Here is a 16999-nt window from a genome sequence, read left to right on the forward strand (position 1 = left end):
CTAAACCGCTGCGCCACCCAGGGATCCCTTAGGAGAAAATTAAATTCATTTTGGTTATTAATCCCTCAGATATATGATGTGTAAATATTTTCTCCCATTCTATATTAACTTAGAAAGGCTGCCTTAGAAAATTAAATTGGGGGCAGGAGGATATGCAAGTAGACCCAGAAAATGGAACTGAACCAAGACATTATTGTATCTGGGGGTGAAAACCAGACCTGCCATAATATTGGCTTAAAGCATTGCGATTTGTGCTATAGGTTAAAGTGCAAATTGCAGGTTTTAGTTAGAGGCCCTAATGAAATTACTTGGACATTGATATTAAAACTACTCCAGGGCTGCATGAGAACTTGAAGATTGGCCTCTTATAAATGCCAGGTACTGGCTCTGTAAAAGAGAAGTTAGAAGGATACCTCGGTGGCTCAGGTTATTATCCCAGGGTCCTGAGATCCAGCCCTGTGGCTTCCTGGTCATCAGGTAGTCTTCCTCTCCCTTTGACACCCCTCCCCCCATCCTCTTCTCAAAATCTTACTTAAGAAATAATGGTCTGAGGGATCGTAAGGGATTTCTAAATATGGGAAAGGGGAATAAATCCCTTGAAGTCAATTGTACATATATTTTTGTAGTTCTTTTTTTTTTTTTTTATTTTTGTGATAGTCACAGAGACAGAATGAGGCAGAGACACAGGCAGAGGGAGAAGCAGGCTCCATCATGCACTGGGAGCCCGATGTGGGATTCGATCCCGGGTCTCCAGGATCGCGCTCTGGGCCAAAGGCAGGCGCCAAACCGCTGCGCCACCCAGGGATCCCTATTTTTGTAGTTCTAAAGGAAGAACAAGGCCTATATAACAGGAATCCAGTTCTTCAGGAATACCAAAAGGAAATTTTCTAGTCTTTTTTGGTGCAACCTGGCTGTGGAAATTAGCATACGGTGGTTTGAGCCTCACTGGGAAAAAAAAAACTTCAAAACAGAAGTAGAGGCTTTGAAACTAAAGGTAGGGGGAAACAGCCCTATGGTACATAGGGTAAAGCTTTCCATATCAAAAGAACCATGCTTAGCACTAATTGGCTTCCCTAAGTCATGGCCTTGATTTGAGGGTAGTCCTTTTTCTGCCCTTATTTATCTCTTCCTGAAGGAGGAGTGTATGTCTGGGGGGAAAGTGTGTGCCTCCTAAGCCCTTGTGGCTAGGAAAGAGTATTTTGTACCCTTGTAGATAACCTATCAGCTACTCCAGCCTATCCCCACCCCTCCAAGCAAGACCCCCTCTGAGCTGCAGTACAGGATTCTCAGGGCTTTCAAATGACTACTGAGACCACTTAGTATAAGCCAGGCATCCTTTCAGAAGTGTGTTACACGTGTTTATTCAGTCCCCACAACAAGCCTATGAAGCAGGGGTCATTAGGGGATGATTACCCTTTATAAAGGTTCTATAACAAGTAGCTTATTGGAGCAGAGCAGAGAAATAGTAACAGGAATCCCATATTTCAAACCAGGTGGGTATTCTGAATCTGTCTTGTCTGTTTTAAGTTCTCTGAGCCTCATCTTCATTGAAGATCCCTACTATAATTCTTATATCAAGATCTCTACTATAATTCTTATATCAAGAATAAATACTATATTAAAATAAAATCTCTTGCCTTGCCAAAAAGCAAAATAAGTCCCAACAAGTACCACTTATAAATAGGGATCCCAGGAGAGGAAGGATATCAAGGGCCAGGGGATGTAGGTGGTGAGACACTGGGGCTGACCCAGCCCCGGGCTCTGCTGGCATTCTGGGGCTTTTTGGGTCTGAATGTAAAAGGTAGCTCAGGAGATGGAGAGCTAGTATCCTTTGAAGGCTGGGCCAAGCCCAAGAAGGCTAAGCGTTGGGCAGGAGGAGTAGAAAAGTAGGCCTTCTGCTCTTCCGAGTAGCGCTCCTGTGGTGTTACAGCATCCCGGTATGTCCAATCACGCCAATGGAAATTAAAGCCTTCAAGCAGGGTGATTCGATCAGCTCTCTTAGGCACACAGTCCAGGGGCTTTGTGGGTGGCAGGTGTGGCACCTCTATTCCTGGCAGCAGCACCACTCCTCTGATAGCAAACCAGCCCCCATATTTGGGGTGTATGCACACACCTGCTATGTGCTGGGGAGAAAGCAAAGAAAAGTAAGGTCATGGAAATCACCTTGGCACTAAGTCCCAATTACCATCATTGCAGGCTATGCTTGTTCAATTCTCAAAGGATACTGATTCCACATTCAAACCTGTCACTATGGGGATCCCTGGATCCCTCCCTCTCTCTGTGTGTGTGACTATCATAAATAAATAAAGAAAAAAATATTAAAAAAGTCACTATTTTTTTTATTTATTCATGAGAGAGACAGAGGCAGAGAGACAGGGAAGAAGCAGGCTCCATGCAGGGAGCCCGACGTTGGACTTGATCCCGGGTCTCCAGGATCGTGCCCTGGGCCAAAGGCAGGTGCCAAACCACTGTGCCACCAGGGCTGCCCCAAAAATGTCACTATTGTAGCTGGGCTCCCCCATTTCCTCTCCCAGACAACACTTCATGAGCTTACTCTGGCTATGAGGAAGGAGGATTCTTTAAACTGTCAATTTCCCAGTCTCTCTCACCACTTGTCTCCTAATCACTGCTCTACTCCTTCCAGCCTGTAACCAGTTTTTTTTTTTTTTTTTTTTTTAATATTTTATTTACTCATGAGAGACAGAGAGGCAAAGACACCAGCAGTGGGAGGAGCAGGCTCCATGCAGGGGGCCGGATTCGGAACTTGACCCTGGCACCCCGGGATCACACCCTGAGCCAAAGGCAGATGCTCAACCGCTGAGCCACCCAGGCGTCCCTGTAACCAGATATTAAGACAGACTAGGTTCTTTGACCTGATCTGTTCCCAGGTAGACTCCAGAAAGCATATGAGGTTGGGCTCCTGACCAGGGCACATCTTCCCCTTGTATTATGTCTACGTGTCTTGAGGGGCCTTCATTTTCTCCCAGTCCCTACTGGAATATTCACACTTGCTCTCTGACCTGGGTCCCCCAGGGGTCAGCCTCCACATCCTTTCGTTGGTAGTAGTAAGCAGCTCCTGCCACATGGGCTGCAGTCTGGGCCAGAATCTTAGGGCGCCGATTAGGGTGTACCTCGTAGTCAGCGATGACTTCTATTTTCAACTCTGGGAGGTTCTGGGATAGAGATGGAAGCTCATTTCAGCATGAGAGGAATCATAACTTTGTCCTAGAGAGCCCTATATTGTGTTAACAAGGTCCTGTCCTCAGAAGTTGTTTGAAGGGAAAACATGACCTTAAATTTGGGGGGAAGGGGGGCATATGGGCCCACTGTGAAGAAAATGATATTCTGTCTAGGAGGGCACATGTTTGAAGAGAGGAAGAAGACTACCTTCTATTTTGAGGGGTTGGGGCACTTGGATGATGCAGTTGGTTGAGTGTCAGACTCTTGGTTTCGGCTTAGATCATGATCTCCTGGGGCCATGAGATTGGGCCCTGCATGTCAGGCTCTGCACTCAGTGTGGAGACTGCTTGAGACTCCCTCTCCCTCTGCCCGCCCTGTTCCTGTGCTCTCTCTGAAATATATAAACCTTTTTTTTTTTTTTAAGATTTTATTTATTTGACAGAGAAAGAGCCAATGAACATACGCAGGGGGAATAGCGGGGGCGGGGGGAGGGAGAAGGAGAAGAAGCAGGCTCCCCATAGAGCAGGGAACCCAACTTGGGGCTCAATCTCAGGACCCTGGGATCATGACCTGAGCAGAAGGCAGATGCTTAACCAAATGAGCCACCCAGGTGCCCCCAAATAAATAAATATTAAAAAAATTTATTATGAGGGATGACTGGTCTCGGTCTTCCAGAGTCCCAGTATGGAGGAAGACCTGGCACAGCTTTGGGGAATATGTGTATGTATGTATGTATGTATGTATGTATGTGTACATGTGTGTGGGTGGTGGGGAAATATTGTTCTGTCCTCAAAAGGCCCCAAAGACAGCAAAAAACCTCCAGGTCTAGGGCAAAGACAGCTGAGCAATACTTAGACGATGCTGGGCTTATTCCTATTTCACTTGGAGGCTGAGGGAATTCTGGTTTGAGGTTCATATAATGAATTGCCCATGAGAGTAGGGTGAATGAGATTGATTCCAGACCTGGGGGGCTGCTAGAAGAAGGTGGCTGAAACTGGGGTAAGATAAAGCAGAATGAAGAGAGATCATAATGTCAGGGATGGCTTTATGGTATCCTTCTGTCTGGGAAGTGGTTCTTGGCTCTATGTAGGTCTAGTCCTGCATTGAGAGCTTAAGAGAAGGTGGAAGCAGCTATAGGTTTAGAAGCTGGGGGAATATAGAACCTTGCTCACCTCTCTAACGCGGCCCAAGTGGTAGGCCACGCACTGGTCCACAGGGTCAGTCAGTTGTTGGAGGTGGCAGCTCTGAAGGAAAGGTTTGAAGGCTCGGTCAAACATGGCAGGTGTGCTGAGTACCAGAAAGGCCAGGGTAGGTCCTGGCAGGGGTAGGTGGAAGGTTGGAGGCAAGAGTGCATTATACCATGCCACCTGGAACAGAGAAAATTCAGGCCACACAAGAGGGCCAGTTTAGGCCTTGCTAGGCCCATGCCTCACCCTAGCATTCAAGGCCTCATACATCTTGCCTCAGTCTCCCATCTCATTCATTCAGCCAATGGACTTGTACTGATGCTGCATGATGTATATTTATGGGGGCCTCCTCAATGGGGGAAATTTAACAGGGAATGTGAAAATAGAAAGGCAGAGAATTCATGAACAATTAAGAACCAAAAGAAATTGTACTGTGATTAGTGCAATGACAAGGCCAGATGAGGGTTCTGTGAAATTAGAAAAAGCTTCTTGGAAGCTGTTTTGAAGGCTAGGAAGAGGGATCCCTGGGTGGCGCAGCGGTTTGGCGCCTGCCTTTGGCCCAGGGCGCGATCCTGGAGACCCGGGATCGAATCCCACATCGGGCTCCCGGTGCATGGAGCCTGCTTCTCCCTCGGCCTATGTCTCTGCCTCTCTCTCTCTCTCTCTCTCTCTCTGTGACTATCATAAATAAAAAAAAAAAAAAAAAAAAAAAAAATTGAAGGCTAGGAAGGAAACTGACTGATGTGGGGAGGGAGAATCTGGTATGTATTCTAAATAGAGGTTACAGCATTAACAAAAACATGCAAAAAGGGCATATTTTCAAAAGAGTAAATTGTCGGGATCCCTGGGTGGTGCAGCGGTTTAGCGCCTGCCTTTGGCCCAAGGCGCGATCCTGGAGACCTGGGATCGAATCCCACGTCGGGCTCCCGGTGCATGGAGCCTGCTTCTCCCTCTGCCTGTGTCTCTGCCTCTCTGTGTGTGTGTGTGACTATCATAAATAAATAAAAATTAAAAAAATAAAAGATTAAAAAAAAAAGAGTAAATTGTCCAGTTTGATAGAAGTGAAGGGTTTGTAAAGGCGAGCAGGAGAGAAGGGTGGAGAGATCAGTAGGCATGAGATTATGCCTGGCCTAGAATACCAATTTAAGGAATACAAGTCTAATTTGGTGACAATAAGAGGCTATTTTTTTAAAGATTTTATTTATTTATTTATTCAGAGAGAGAGAGAGAGAGAGGCAGAGACACAAGCAGAGGGAGCAGGCTCCACGCAGGGAGCCTGACACGGGACTCAATCCTGGGTCTCCAGGATCACACTCTGGGCTGCAGGCGGCGCTAAACCGCTGTGCCACCGGGGCTGCCCAGGGGCTAACTACTGAAGATTTAAGGAGTAAATTGATAGTTTTAGAAAGATCTGGCTTTAGTGTGGAGGATGGATTGCATGCAAAATGATAGCAGGCAAGTTACTGCAGTAATCCAAGTGACGAATACTGGCTTGGACCAGAGCACAGAAGGGTTGGAAGGAAGGAAGTGGATTTGGGAGATTCAGGTGACAGATTCCTTTTTTTTTTTTTAATTTATTTATGATAGTCACAGAGAGAGAGAGAGAGAGGCAGAGACATAGGCAGAGGGAGAAGCAGGCTCCATGCACCAGGAGCCCGATGTGGGATTCGATCCCGGGTCTCCAGGATCGCGCCCTGGGCCAAAGGCAGGCGCCAAACTGCTGCGCCACCCAGGGATCCCCCCAGGTGACAGATTCCTAAAGGTCTTGGTGTCTGACTGGACATGGGGGGAGGGAAGGAGTGAGAAGTAGGAGCCCAGGATGACCGGCTCTGTTCAGTACAGTAACTCCCACTACCCACCCAGGTCTACCTGACCCACCAGTCATTTTCACTGTCTCCATACCTGCCATCCACCACTACCTCCACACCTTTACTGGTTACTCAAGCCATTTCTGATATTTGGGATGTACATAATCTTCCTTCCTTCCTTTCACATGTAGCTCAACTCCATTTTTTCTGGTCAGCCCTTCTCAAGTTAGACCCAACTACCTCCTCCTTTATATTCCTTTTCAGCCCTGCTGTGGGCCACTCAGTGGAAGGGGTGGGAGTGTGCTGCCTCTTAATCATCAGGCAAAGGGCTCAACCTGAGTTGATTTAGCCATGTCCAAGCACACATCTCAGCACAGAGGGCACTGGATAAAGGGGAAATGGATCTATGTAAACAAGGGGAGGTGGTGGTACCAGACTTCTGTGTCAGGCGAGTGCTCAGTTTCTGTACCCAGCCCAGCGCTGGTGACTGGCAACATCATGAATTATCCTTCTGTTGGTAGATGAACAAACCAGCCAATTGTTTGCTTATTCAACAAAAGGAATGCCCTTCCCTCCTCAAATGGCCTAAATCTTAGCTAAGCAAACCTTCCAGGCCTTGCCCTGTTCTAATTCCTTCGAAGGTGACTGGTCTCAGGGGTCACTTTCTTCCTCTGAATAATGGAGGTGGCAGAGCCACACGATTACTGGATTATGTGTCTCTCATAAAAAAATATGGCATTATATGGGGGTAAAATGACAAGCGTGAGACTATTTCTCTACCCTTTTAACCAAGTCCTCGATGACACCCTGTCCCTGTAGGTCAGAAGGACATGGGGCCAGAGGAGCTCGGGAAGGATCAGAATGCTCTCGAGCTTCACGCCGGTAGCACCCAGGTCAATCATACACCTCGCCCAGCATCACAGGAGGGATGAACCAACCTGAAAGGGGTAAACCTCGAAGCCAAAAGGGCACAACGTGTCCTCGATCTTCTGCTTCAGTTCTGCGACTTCTGGCTCCATAGCGCACGCTACGCGCAGAGCTTGCTGGGGAATGGAGTCTCGAGGATAATTTGGGCAGTGGCGTTTCAAGGTAGCTTGGACTCCATTTCCCAAGAACTACTGGGACCAGGAGCGGAATAGCGTTGGCTCGGTGCAATGCATCTTGGGATATGTAGTTCATTTGGTCCTTGGGGACAACAACTACAGAATCCGAAAGCCTCAGTTTCCCGGCAAGCCTCACGGCGGGGGTGTGAATGCTCGTGTAGCTTCCAGGGAAACGTAGTTCGGCAGCCTCCATCGCCAGTTGTCTCCGCGAGAGATGAACTCGGTTTCCCTAGTGGCCCTGCGGCTGCAAGTCCAAAATCAGACTTTCCCGGTCTACAGAACGGTTTGAACCAGGTGGCGGCTGTAGTCGCTGGCACAAGTTCGGGGTGATGATGCCTGTGTCTTGGATCTGGAGAGGTCTGGATCAAGAATCGGCACTCTCAAGTCCCACCTGATATCTGCGTATCAGAGTATTTCGCCTTTCCCCTAGATTCCCCAAGCGCCGTTTCCTGCTAGTCCTAGTTTTGGCCTGATATTGCATCCCTACCTTTACTGTTACTTCCTCAGTCCCCACTCTGACGTGTGGTTTTACTGGGCTGTGCCTCGGGTATTCCAGGCTAGGAGACGCCAGGAGGAAACCTCGCAGAAGGTTATGAGTAGGAACCTGAGCTGGTCTGAGCACCTCGACGCACTTCTCAATGCTACTAATGGAAATATAGCTAGGATTAAGGTGAGGGGGCGCCTAGGGTACCCGTTTGGAATTTTGGGTTTAGGGACGCTGAGAGCTTATTGGCCTGTGCATTTGTTTCTTTTGTAGCAGCATCTGTATCCTCTTGGAGTCTCCACAGCAGGTAAGTGTTGTCCCTTTTCTATCCTCCAGCCTTTTTTCTTTCCAGGATCTGCCTGTTTGTAGTGTCTGTACCTTCCACTATTCCTTCCAAATTCCAGCTGTTTTCTGTCCTGAGCAAACATCTGTTTTTTCCCCTAAAGATAGGCCTCACAATTATCTCTTACTTATTCCTTCATCAGGAGACCTGCCTGGGACCTGGATTTCCCCTCATCATTTGCCTCCACAGTCTGGAGGCCAAGCTCAACAGTCTCGGGTAGAGACTCCCTTTGTTCCAGACAGGCTGAGTTGGGCTGAGGCCCACAGAGGATCTCTCTGGGATGAAGTTATTATTCTCCGGTCCCAGCTTCAATCCCAGGCTCAGGTAAAGCATGGGCTCATAGGTGTGTATGTATCGTGTTTGTGTGAGATGAGGGTACCAGGTATTGGGAAAGCCCCTGACACAGTAGGTCATGTGGCTTTTCTTGCCTGAGTAGGTGACTGAGACACTGAGGAAGGCTGTGCAGGGGCTGCTGGAAGAGCGAGAGCTGCAGAAGTATCAGATCCGTGCTCTGGAAGGTACCTGGCCAGTTCCTTTTTTTCATACACATAGTTCATTATGTACGCACACAATTTTGTTACATACTTCCTGTGCAGTTGTGTCTTGGTTTGCAAGTGGAGTCTCTAAGCTCATGTGTAAAATTCTCAGAGGGGCTAACCCTCAACTTGTCCCATACAGCATCACTAAGGCTGCTGCAGGGGGGCCCAGAGCAGAGAGCCCTCCTCTTGGAGCAACGCGTGGAGGGTCTGAGAAAGGAACTGCAGTGCCTTCGAAGCCAGGTGCAGGAACAGGCCCAAGCCCAAATACAAACAGGACCACGAAAGTGCAGCGCTACTAGTGGTCTTCACCAAGAGCTGCAGAATGAGTAAGTGATGGTCAAGATCTCTCCTTCTTCAGGCCTCTAACTCCTGGTAGTGTCCTCTGGGCTTGTTGATTGGCTTTGGGGTGATACTACTGTCATCTGTGCAGGCGGCAACTCCTATGGGAGGAGTCAGAGATTCTTCGGGAGGAACTAAAGCTGCTGCGGGACCAGCTGAGTGAGTAAACAATTGGGGGTGGGTACAAGTTCACCTGTCCTCTTCTGGAGAGTCTTTTTGCTATCCTAGTAACTGGCTGTAGCTCTGACTGCTTGAGCTGCTCAGAAGTCTGGCCAAGTGTTTTGTCTTGCCTCCATAGTGTGAGTCTGGTCTCCCCAATCAGCTTGGAAGCTTCCCAATAGCTACACTAGAATGCTTTGTCTCAGTTTTCTTTTTTTTTTTTTTAAAGATTTATTTATTTATTTATTTATTTATTTATTTATTTATTTATTTATTTATTTATTTATGAGAGACACAGAGATAGTGAGAGAAAGGCAGAGACACAGGCAGAGGGAGAAGCAGGCCCCATGCAGGGAGCTCAACATGGGACTCGATCCCGGGTCTCCAGAATCACGCACTGGGCTGAAGGCAGCGCTAAACCGCTGAGCCACCGGGGCTGCCCCTGTCTGTTTTCATCACCAGGATGGGCACAAGGCAGGGAGGGGAAAGGAAAGAAGTTGGAGAATAGCTCCCTTACATTTTTTTTCTCATCTGAAGGTCAGCACCAGGAGCTGCTGCTGAAACAGATGGCTGAGGGGCAGCAAGCTCAGGCCCACAGCTGGAAGGTAGGACGAGGATCAGATCTATCTCTTCATATCTCCTTATGGAGACCCCTTCCTTTTTCTCTCTATTCTGTTCTGCAGGCAGGCCAGGATACCCTTTTCCACTCCATCTCTTTCTCTCTTCCTTATGCTGACTCTACCCTTCTCCAAAGCTTTTCTTCCCAAGCCCCCTTCTCCAGGTTGAGAAACTGTCATTGCCCACATGAGGGTTCTGTGTGTGCTGAAGATGCCAATGGTGGTGAGGGCGATTCATTTTGGAGAGGAAGAGGTTTGGTCCTACCTGGGCCTATGGTTTGACAGATGTTGGAGGAGCTGCAAAGTGGCCAGGAGGGCAAGGATCAAACTGTGGAGGCTGCCACAGGACAGAGGCCCAGGATGCCCCATGCGATCACAACCTCCTCAGGTCAGGGGATGTGGGTGCTTGTGGAAGTGGAAGGGATTTGCCTCAGAGGCCAGGCATTGGGGACCAAAGTTCAGTTATCCTAGATATTTTTAAAAAGATTAAATAAATAATAAACGAGAGAGAGAGAGAGAGAGAGAGAATGAGAGAGAGAGAATGAGAGAATGAGAGAACGCAAGAGAGAGAGTGTGAGCAGGAGAAGGGACAGAAGGAGAGGGAGAGAGAGAATCTCAAGCAAACACAACTGATTGCAGAGCCCACTGTAGGGCTCTATCTGACAACCCCGAGATCACGACCGGAGCAGAAATCGAGTCGGATGCTTGACCTCCTGAGTCACTCAGGTGCCCCTCAACTATCCTAGATTTGACATGGGCTGGTAGGGGTGGTATGAGTATCTGGGTTACAGTCCATAAAGGTAGTACCGGACATTCTATACTTGGTACAGGGTCACTGAGATATCTTTATATGTTTGGAGGATAACGGGGGAGGAGACTGGAGTCCTGGCCTTGGGACTCCCTGTGCTAGGAGGGTCCCCTTGTCCGACTGTCACCATCTCTGCTTCTCATTCTGTTCCTCTTTCCAGGACCTCCGCTCACATCCTCCAGTCTAAGATTGCCCCCGTTCACTGGGTATCTTTCTTCATCTAGCTCTGAAGTCAGTCTTCTAGACAATAACAGCAGCTGGAAACCTTTAATATAGCTAGGTGAGGGTAAGGGCAGGGATCCCAGGTCTGGGTGAGGCTGAATCTGAATGTGCTTGGGTGTCCACTGCCTAATTGTTTGGCACTGGGTAGAATGGAGGTTCTGCCTCTTTGTGAATCCATCATCCTCTGTTGTTACTTATCCTAAGGTAGGCCTGTATGTTTCTCCCCACCAGACCAGGCCCACGGCCTAGTTTTATGTATATCATGATGCTTGCTGATGGTTTGTTTTCTCTTCCCTTTCTCTCCTCTTAGATCTCCAGAGGAGCACACTTTCTAACCTGGAGCCCAGCAGCTTACAGCTATAGGCCCAGAGCCTTGAGCAGGAGAAACTCTTCTTTAAGGGCCCCACAATGTTCCTGAGTGACCTGTAAGGACTTGTAAGAGTAGTTTTGCTCACCTTCCTCTCCAAGGCCCTGTTTCTCTTGATCTAGCTGGTATCTGCCCTCTCTACTGAGGCTTGTCACTGCCTGCCTAACCCTGTCCATCAACTGCAATAAAATGTTTTAACCCCCCCTGATATCTTCTGTGAATCAGCACCCACATGGGATGGACTCAACTATACCTTTTCTTCCTCTTGTTATTTGACTGCTTCCTGCCATCTCTCTGAAGTCCAGGTTCACAGATATTTATAGCTGTACCGTCTGAGTGCAAGTCCTGTGATCAGTGGAATTTGAAGATGAACGGGAGATGAGAGCTCCCATTCTGGTAGGTAGAATGAGGTAGGGCAGTGCTCTGGGGCAGTATTGCTGTGGGGATGCAGTGGAGGCATTCAGGTAGGCCCTGGACCTGAGTAGTAGGAGGCTTCCTCTTCTCATCTGCAGCTTCCGCCCCTTACAACTTACCCCCGTCTCTCCACACCTCCTCATCCTCAGCAGCCCAGCCCAGCCCAGCTTGCATTCTGTAGCAGTTTCCTGGTCTGTTTTCTTTCAGTTTCTGCCTCTAATCTAGTGGCTTTTAGAATTGTTTGACTGTGACCTCTAGCAAGAAATATAGTTTACATTGTGGTAAATATATATGTGTCTATTTATTAAATGATATACATGTATATATTTACTAAATGAAACAAATTTTATGATTTAATACTCATTGAATCACTGGGAATAATGTACCCTGATATTTCCTATCATATTAAAAAAATGGCCTTGTGGCTATTGGTCCTGATCCTTCTATCACTTGGTTGCTCTCTGAGAAGTATATCTTTCTTTCTTTTTTTTTTTTTTAAGATTTTATTTATTTAGGGATCCCTGGGTGGCGCAGCGGTTTGGCGCCTGCCTTTGGCCCAGGGCGCGATCCTGGAGATCCGGGATCGAGTCCCACGTCGGGCTCCCGGTACATGGAGCCTGCTTCTCCCTCTGCCTGTGTCTCTGCCCCTCTCTCTCTCTCTGTGTGACTATCATAAACAAATAAAAACGTAAAAAAAATTAAAAAAAAAAAGATTTTATTTATTTATTCATGAGAGACACAGAGAGAGAGGCGGAGACACAGGCAGAGGGAGAAGCAGGCTCCATGCAGGGAGCCTGACGTGGGACTTGATCTGGGGTCTCCAGGATCACGCCCTGGGCTGCAGGTGGTGCTAAACTGCTAAGCCACCGGGGCTGCCCCAGAAGTATATCTTTCTACATAGGCTAAGGGCAGATTTGCTTTTACCTTACCTGCATTTTATTTTATTTTTTAAGATTTTATTTATTTATTTGAGGGGTGGAGGAGAGCAGGAGCAGGGGGAGGGGCACAGAGAAAAGCAGACACCCTGCCAAGCAGGGGGACCAATGTGGGGCTTGATCCTAGGATCCTGGGATCATGACCTGAGTCAAAGGCAGACACTTAATTGACTGAGCCACCCAGGTGCCCCAACACCTTACCTGGAATTTTTTTTTTTTTTTTTTTTTGGATTTTATATTCTAAACTGCTAAGCCACCTGGGCTGCCCCTCTTTCCCCCTCAGTATTAAGGAGATTGCATGCAAGAAGCACCTGGATGGTTCAGTTAATCAAGCATCTGACTCTTGATTTCCACTCAAGTCATGATCTCAGGGTTGTGGGATTAAGTGGGGAATCTGCTTGAGATTCTCTCTTCCTCTACCCTCATTCCCGATCTCGCTGTCTCTCAAATAAATACATAATCCTTAAAAAGAGATTGCTGAGAGTGGAATGGTAGAGATCAGACTTGGGTCAAACAGAACTTGTTCAAAAAACTAAATACTTGGCATCAAGGCTCATCTTCCTACTCAAAGTATGAGTAATCCCTGTCTTTTACATCTTTCACCGGGCAAAAAATACATGTAGTATGATGGCATTATTCAATTCTACTTGGTACAAGTACTGTACTTATTTATCAACTAGTTTGCCTCAGGTTTTGTGGGAGACAGGTTTGCAAGGATGCTGGGGCTCTCACAACAGAAAAATTCAATAGCAAAGTGGAACAATGGTATTTGAACTGTCACCAGGTGGCAGCACATCATTTGTTGCCAGAAGAATGATACAGAAATGGCTTTAGGCCTAGGATACTGGGCTGGGGTGATTTCTTTTTGGAGATACTGTGAGCTACCAATTAATCTTACTAAAACACTGTCCTCTTAGGGCTACTCTGCTCAAGAACCTTTGACAGCTCTCACAGCATAAAAAGAAAAAGTACAAATTTGGCATTTAAGCCCAATTCACATTTAATTTCCATTCTTATGTCCTATCACACATCTTTAAACATTTTTTTTGTTTGGGAAAAAAAAAACCACTTTTTTTTTTGTTTTGTTTTTTTGTTTGTTTGCTTGGGATGCCTGAGTTTTGTAAGGGGTGCCTGGGTGGCTCAGTGGTTGGGTATCTGCTGGTTGAGCACGGCCCAGGGCGTGATCCTGGGGTTCAGGATCGAGTCCCGTGCTGGGTTCCTGGCAGGGAGCCAGCTTCTCCCTCTGCCTATGTCTCTGCTTCTCTCTGTCTCTGTCTCTCATGAATAAATAAATATAATCTTTTAAAAAAAGATAAAAGTATTTTTTTTTCATTTAAGTGTAGTTGACACACAATGTTACTTTAGTTTCAGGTGTACGACATACTGATTGGACAAGTTTATATGTCATAGTATGTTCACCATAAGTGTAGCTACCATCTGTCACTGTATAATCCTTCTGCTGTGCCTTTTATTCTTGTGACTTACTCATTCCATTAGTGGAAGCCTGTATCTCCTTGCCCATACTCCAGTGTTTCCTTGCCTGCTTTAGTCCTGGAAGCCTAACCCTGTTCCAATCTGCCCAGGCGAGAGATTATGAGCACCTGAAGTTCAGGTACATGAAAAGCATGAGGAAGGAAGTGCACATGTTGAACAGTTGAACAGAATTCTTACTCCCTACCCAGCTCTTTAAAAATCTTCAATTTTTGGGATCCCTGGGTGGCTCAGCCGTTCAGCGCCTGCCTTTGGCCCAGGGCTAGATCCTGGAGTCCTGGGATCGAGTCCCACGTCGGGCTTCTGCCATGGAGCCTGCTTCTCCCTCTGCCTGTGTCTCTGCCCCCCGCTATCATGAATAAATTAATAAAATCTTAAAACAAACAAACAAACAAACAAAACTTAAGTTTTCAAGCCAGCCCAAGTTATGTCCAGGAAGCCTTCGCCAAATCGAATCTCAAGTCTAGATGAATAGTTGCCTCAGTATTTTAACCCTACCCATTACTCTTAGTATCTCCGGTAGTTTAGATTTTTCAGTTTTTCCCCTACACTATACTGAGGTCCTGCAGGATTCTGCGTTCATATATTCAGGTAGTCCTCACTTATACTTCACCAACCGAGAAGCCGCGTCAGTCGAATCCATTTTCGGTTAGCTTTATTAATTACCAATCGTTTATGTGTTTGGCATTTGGATTGGTCCCTCTCGAGTTTACTGCCCCCTCTTCGGAGGCTCCGGGACTTGGGTTTCCCCCAGGTGTATTCCCTCCTCCTTGGTTCCGCCTTCCCAACACACTACCTCCTCTGTTTTTAACCTCCTCTTCCTTCCTATTGGTTCTCTTCGTCCTCCCGAGTTGGCGCTTGGGGCTGTTGATTGGCTTTCCCCGACGCCCATTGAGTCCCCCTCATACCACGTGGCATTCCTAATGCTAATTGGGTAATTCCGCCAGCTCGTTTATCAAGGATTGGGGATTGATTGGCTGCTCGGAGGCTTGAGGAGAGGGGCGTGCTCACCTCAGGCCCCGCCCCCAGGCCCCCTGCCTGGCTGGGCAGGCGTTTCAGTCGCTCGCAGCCGCGGAGCTCAGCGGAGATTCAGCTGCCTCCCCTGGCCCGCCGTCGGGATCTCCCTCCTGGCCCCGCCGAGCAGACGGGGGGAACGGTCCCGACTGCGGGGCCATGGCAGTAGCCTCCTCGTCCTTCGCCGCCGCTAGTTCTGCCGAGTCGCTGGCTTCTGCGCGAGGGACCCCCACCACCTCCGCAGGCTGAGCCTCTGCCGCCTCCGAGCAGTGAGGGCTACTATGCTCCCGCTTTGCTGCTGCCTCCGCCTCCCGCCCGCGCAGGCACCCCTCCGGCTGCTCAGTCCCGCCTCAGGTAACGCCGAGAGAGCGCGTCGGGCACAAACTCCGGGCGCCCCGGCCCGCGCGCGGCTCCCACACGCCGCGACTCCGGAGCCCTGGCGCTAGGGTCTCAGCACCGACGGGACCCCTTCGGCCCTTGTCTCTTCCCTTTTCACCTTCGTCAGGGTCCCGGGCAGCCCCCACCCCTACCCTCGCTTTCTCGCCTCCGAGGCCGGGAGCCCATTAGAAGTCCCTTCGTATCAGGGACCTGGTCCTTGACTCCTCTCAGGGGCTTTTCTCACTTCGGAGACTCAGGAAGCCCTCATTTTCTCGGGGAACTCGTTTCAGATGGCTCCAGCTCCACACTGAGGGGCTCTCTTGTCCCTCGGAGATCTGGACTCCCTCACTTGACTTTTCTCAAACACACTCTTCCCTGGAAACTTGCCCCTTCTACGTTAGAAGGGACTCCCCACACCCCCACCCGCGTCCCAAGACACTACCGCCTCGCTCTTCTCTCTTCTCCTGTCATCCCTCCTCCCATCCTTTTCCCTCCTCTGCCTTTTACCCTTCGCTTGGAAGACTCCAGACTAAGCAGTGTTTAGATTTAGTTAGAAATGAAACCCATGTTTGTGTGATTTAAAGACCTTTCCCTTTATAACTCTGAGGAAACCTTGCTGAAGAATTTGGACTTTATTCTGTACGAATGGGGAACCACTGAAGGTTTTTTTTTTTTTTTTTTTAAGATGTAATTTGTTTATTCATGAGAGACACAGAAAGAGAGGCAGAGACACAGGCAGAGGGAGAAGCAGGCTCCATGCAGGGAGCCTGATAGGGACTGGATCCCAGGACCCCGGGATCACGCCTTGAGCCCAAAGACGCTCAACTGCTGAGCCACGCAGGTGCCCCGCCACCACTGAGGGTTTTGTAAGCAGGAGTTTGGCATGATTGATTATCTCTGGTGAAAATGTGGAGGAAGAATTGAAAGTGAAGGCAGGGTTGAGGCAGAAAGCCTAGGTGGGCAGGAAACCAGTGTGCTAATCCAGGTCAGAGAGGATGAACTGGAATAGTGGTAGGGAAATGAAGAGAATGCCGTGCAGTTCCAGGTTTCAATTCCATGAGGTTTCCAGAGTTGAGAGGGTTATTTTGGGTGTTTCTGATTTCGTTGGTGGGATGCATTGGTAGGGTTTTTTCTTTTTCTTTCTTTTTTTTTTTTTAAGATTTTATTTATTCATAAGAGGCACACAGGCAGAGACATAGGCAGAGAGAGAAGTAGGCTCCCTGCAGGGAACCCTGTGGGACTTGATCCCAGGACCCCAGGTTCACGACCTGAACCAAAGGCAGATGCTCAACCACTGAGCCACCCAACTATCCCTAATTTGAGGTGTTTTTCAGATATCACTGTGGTTTGCTGGAAATTTGGGTCTAAAAATTGGGAGACTCTGGTTTGCTAGAAATTAGGTCTAAAAATTGGGAGAGAGGGTCAACAGAGAGTATAACAGGGATATTTGAAGACTTAATATGGGATGGTAATACTGAAAGAAGAGGAGAGCCAGGAGCAACATCATTGTTTGAAGGGTAAGAGACACTGAGAAAGCGAGGTTAAAGGAATGGGACAAGAATAAGAACAGGATAACATTATAATAGAAATCAAAGGAAGAGGGTTTCAAAA

The 16999-nt window shown here is 48.0% G+C and overlaps 3 protein-coding genes across 17 annotated transcripts in view; 2 read left to right on the forward strand and 1 right to left on the reverse strand.

Moving 5' to 3' along the window:
• Nucleotides 1–1336: 1336 nt before the first annotated feature.
• Nucleotides 1337–7247, reverse strand: MMACHC (metabolism of cobalamin associated C). Of its 2 annotated transcripts, none has more exons than XM_025420287.3 (4): nucleotides 7114–7247; nucleotides 4353–4424; nucleotides 3021–3173; nucleotides 1337–2123 (listed from the first exon to the last, which is right to left on the reverse strand). In XM_025420287.3, exons 1-4 carry the CDS (start codon nucleotides 7192–7194, stop codon nucleotides 1707–1709), a joined length of 723 nt encoding a protein of 240 aa, XP_025276072.1. In that variant the 5' UTR covers nucleotides 7195–7247; the 3' UTR covers nucleotides 1337–1706. The 2 variants fall into 2 exon arrangements, with proteins under 2 accessions (XP_025276072.1, XP_025276071.1); XM_025420286.3 differs by having other exon boundaries at nucleotides 4353–4547; nucleotides 7114–7244.
• On the forward strand, nucleotides 7129–11364 carry CCDC163 (CCDC163 homolog). 13 transcript variants are annotated; one of them, XM_049094485.1, is made up of 11 exons: nucleotides 7129–7264; nucleotides 7835–7948; nucleotides 8036–8069; nucleotides 8248–8429; nucleotides 8542–8623; nucleotides 8754–8970; nucleotides 9075–9142; nucleotides 9680–9747; nucleotides 10045–10147; nucleotides 10728–10847; nucleotides 11100–11364. In XM_049094485.1, the coding sequence occupies exons 2-10, from the start codon at nucleotides 7871–7873 to the stop codon at nucleotides 10841–10843; spliced, it is 948 nt and encodes a 315-aa protein (XP_048950442.1). In that variant the 5' UTR covers nucleotides 7129–7264; nucleotides 7835–7870; the 3' UTR covers nucleotides 10844–10847; nucleotides 11100–11364. The 13 variants fall into 13 exon arrangements, with proteins under 13 accessions (XP_048950442.1, XP_048950445.1, XP_048950448.1 ...); XM_049094488.1 differs by having other exon boundaries at nucleotides 8039–8069; XM_049094487.1 differs by lacking the exon at nucleotides 7129–7264 and adding an exon at nucleotides 7356–7688 and having other exon boundaries at nucleotides 8039–8069.
• Nucleotides 11365–15005: 3641 nt separating this feature from the next.
• The window catches only part of TESK2 (testis associated actin remodelling kinase 2), a 143495-nt gene continuing 141501 nt past the window's right edge, over nucleotides 15006–16999 (forward strand). The window contains exon 1 of one of the 2 annotated variants that reach the window (XM_049094476.1): nucleotides 15006–15364. The gene's annotated coding sequence lies outside the window, so the exon portion shown is untranslated. The remainder of the gene's footprint in view (nucleotides 15365–16999) is intronic. The other variant, XM_025420300.3, reaches the window with a different exon arrangement.

The sequence above is a fragment of the Canis lupus genome, chromosome 15 (assembly GCF_003254725.2).
Source record: "Canis lupus dingo isolate Sandy chromosome 15, ASM325472v2, whole genome shotgun sequence".
NCBI classification, from domain to species: Eukaryota; Metazoa; Chordata; class Mammalia; order Carnivora; family Canidae; genus Canis; species Canis lupus.

What these genes read in the sequence shown, in the direction of transcription:
- MMACHC (XM_025420286.3), bottom strand. Translation starts at nt 7,194, where the DNA reads ATGGAGCCAGAAGTCGCAGAACTGAAGCAGAAGATCGAGGACACGTTG. An exon ending in TCGAGGTTTACCCCTTTCAG is followed by an intron (nt 4,548 to 7,113) that starts GTTGGTTCATCC and finishes TCTCTGTTCCAG; the next exon opens with GTGGCATGGTATAATGCACT. An exon ending in CTGACCCCTGGGGGACCCAG is followed by an intron (nt 2,124 to 3,020) that starts GTCAGAGAGCAA and finishes CTTTCTCCCCAG; the next exon opens with CACATAGCAGGTGTGTGCAT.
- CCDC163 (XM_049094485.1), top strand. Translation starts at nt 7,871, where the DNA reads ATGAGTAGGAACCTGAGCTGGTCTGAGCACCTCGACGCACTTCTCAAT. An exon ending in TCTTGGAGTCTCCACAGCAG is followed by an intron (nt 8,070 to 8,247) that starts GTAAGTGTTGTC and finishes TTCCTTCATCAG; the next exon opens with GAGACCTGCCTGGGACCTGG. An exon ending in CTCAGGCCCACAGCTGGAAG is followed by an intron (nt 9,748 to 10,044) that starts GTAGGACGAGGA and finishes ATGGTTTGACAG; the next exon opens with ATGTTGGAGGAGCTGCAAAG.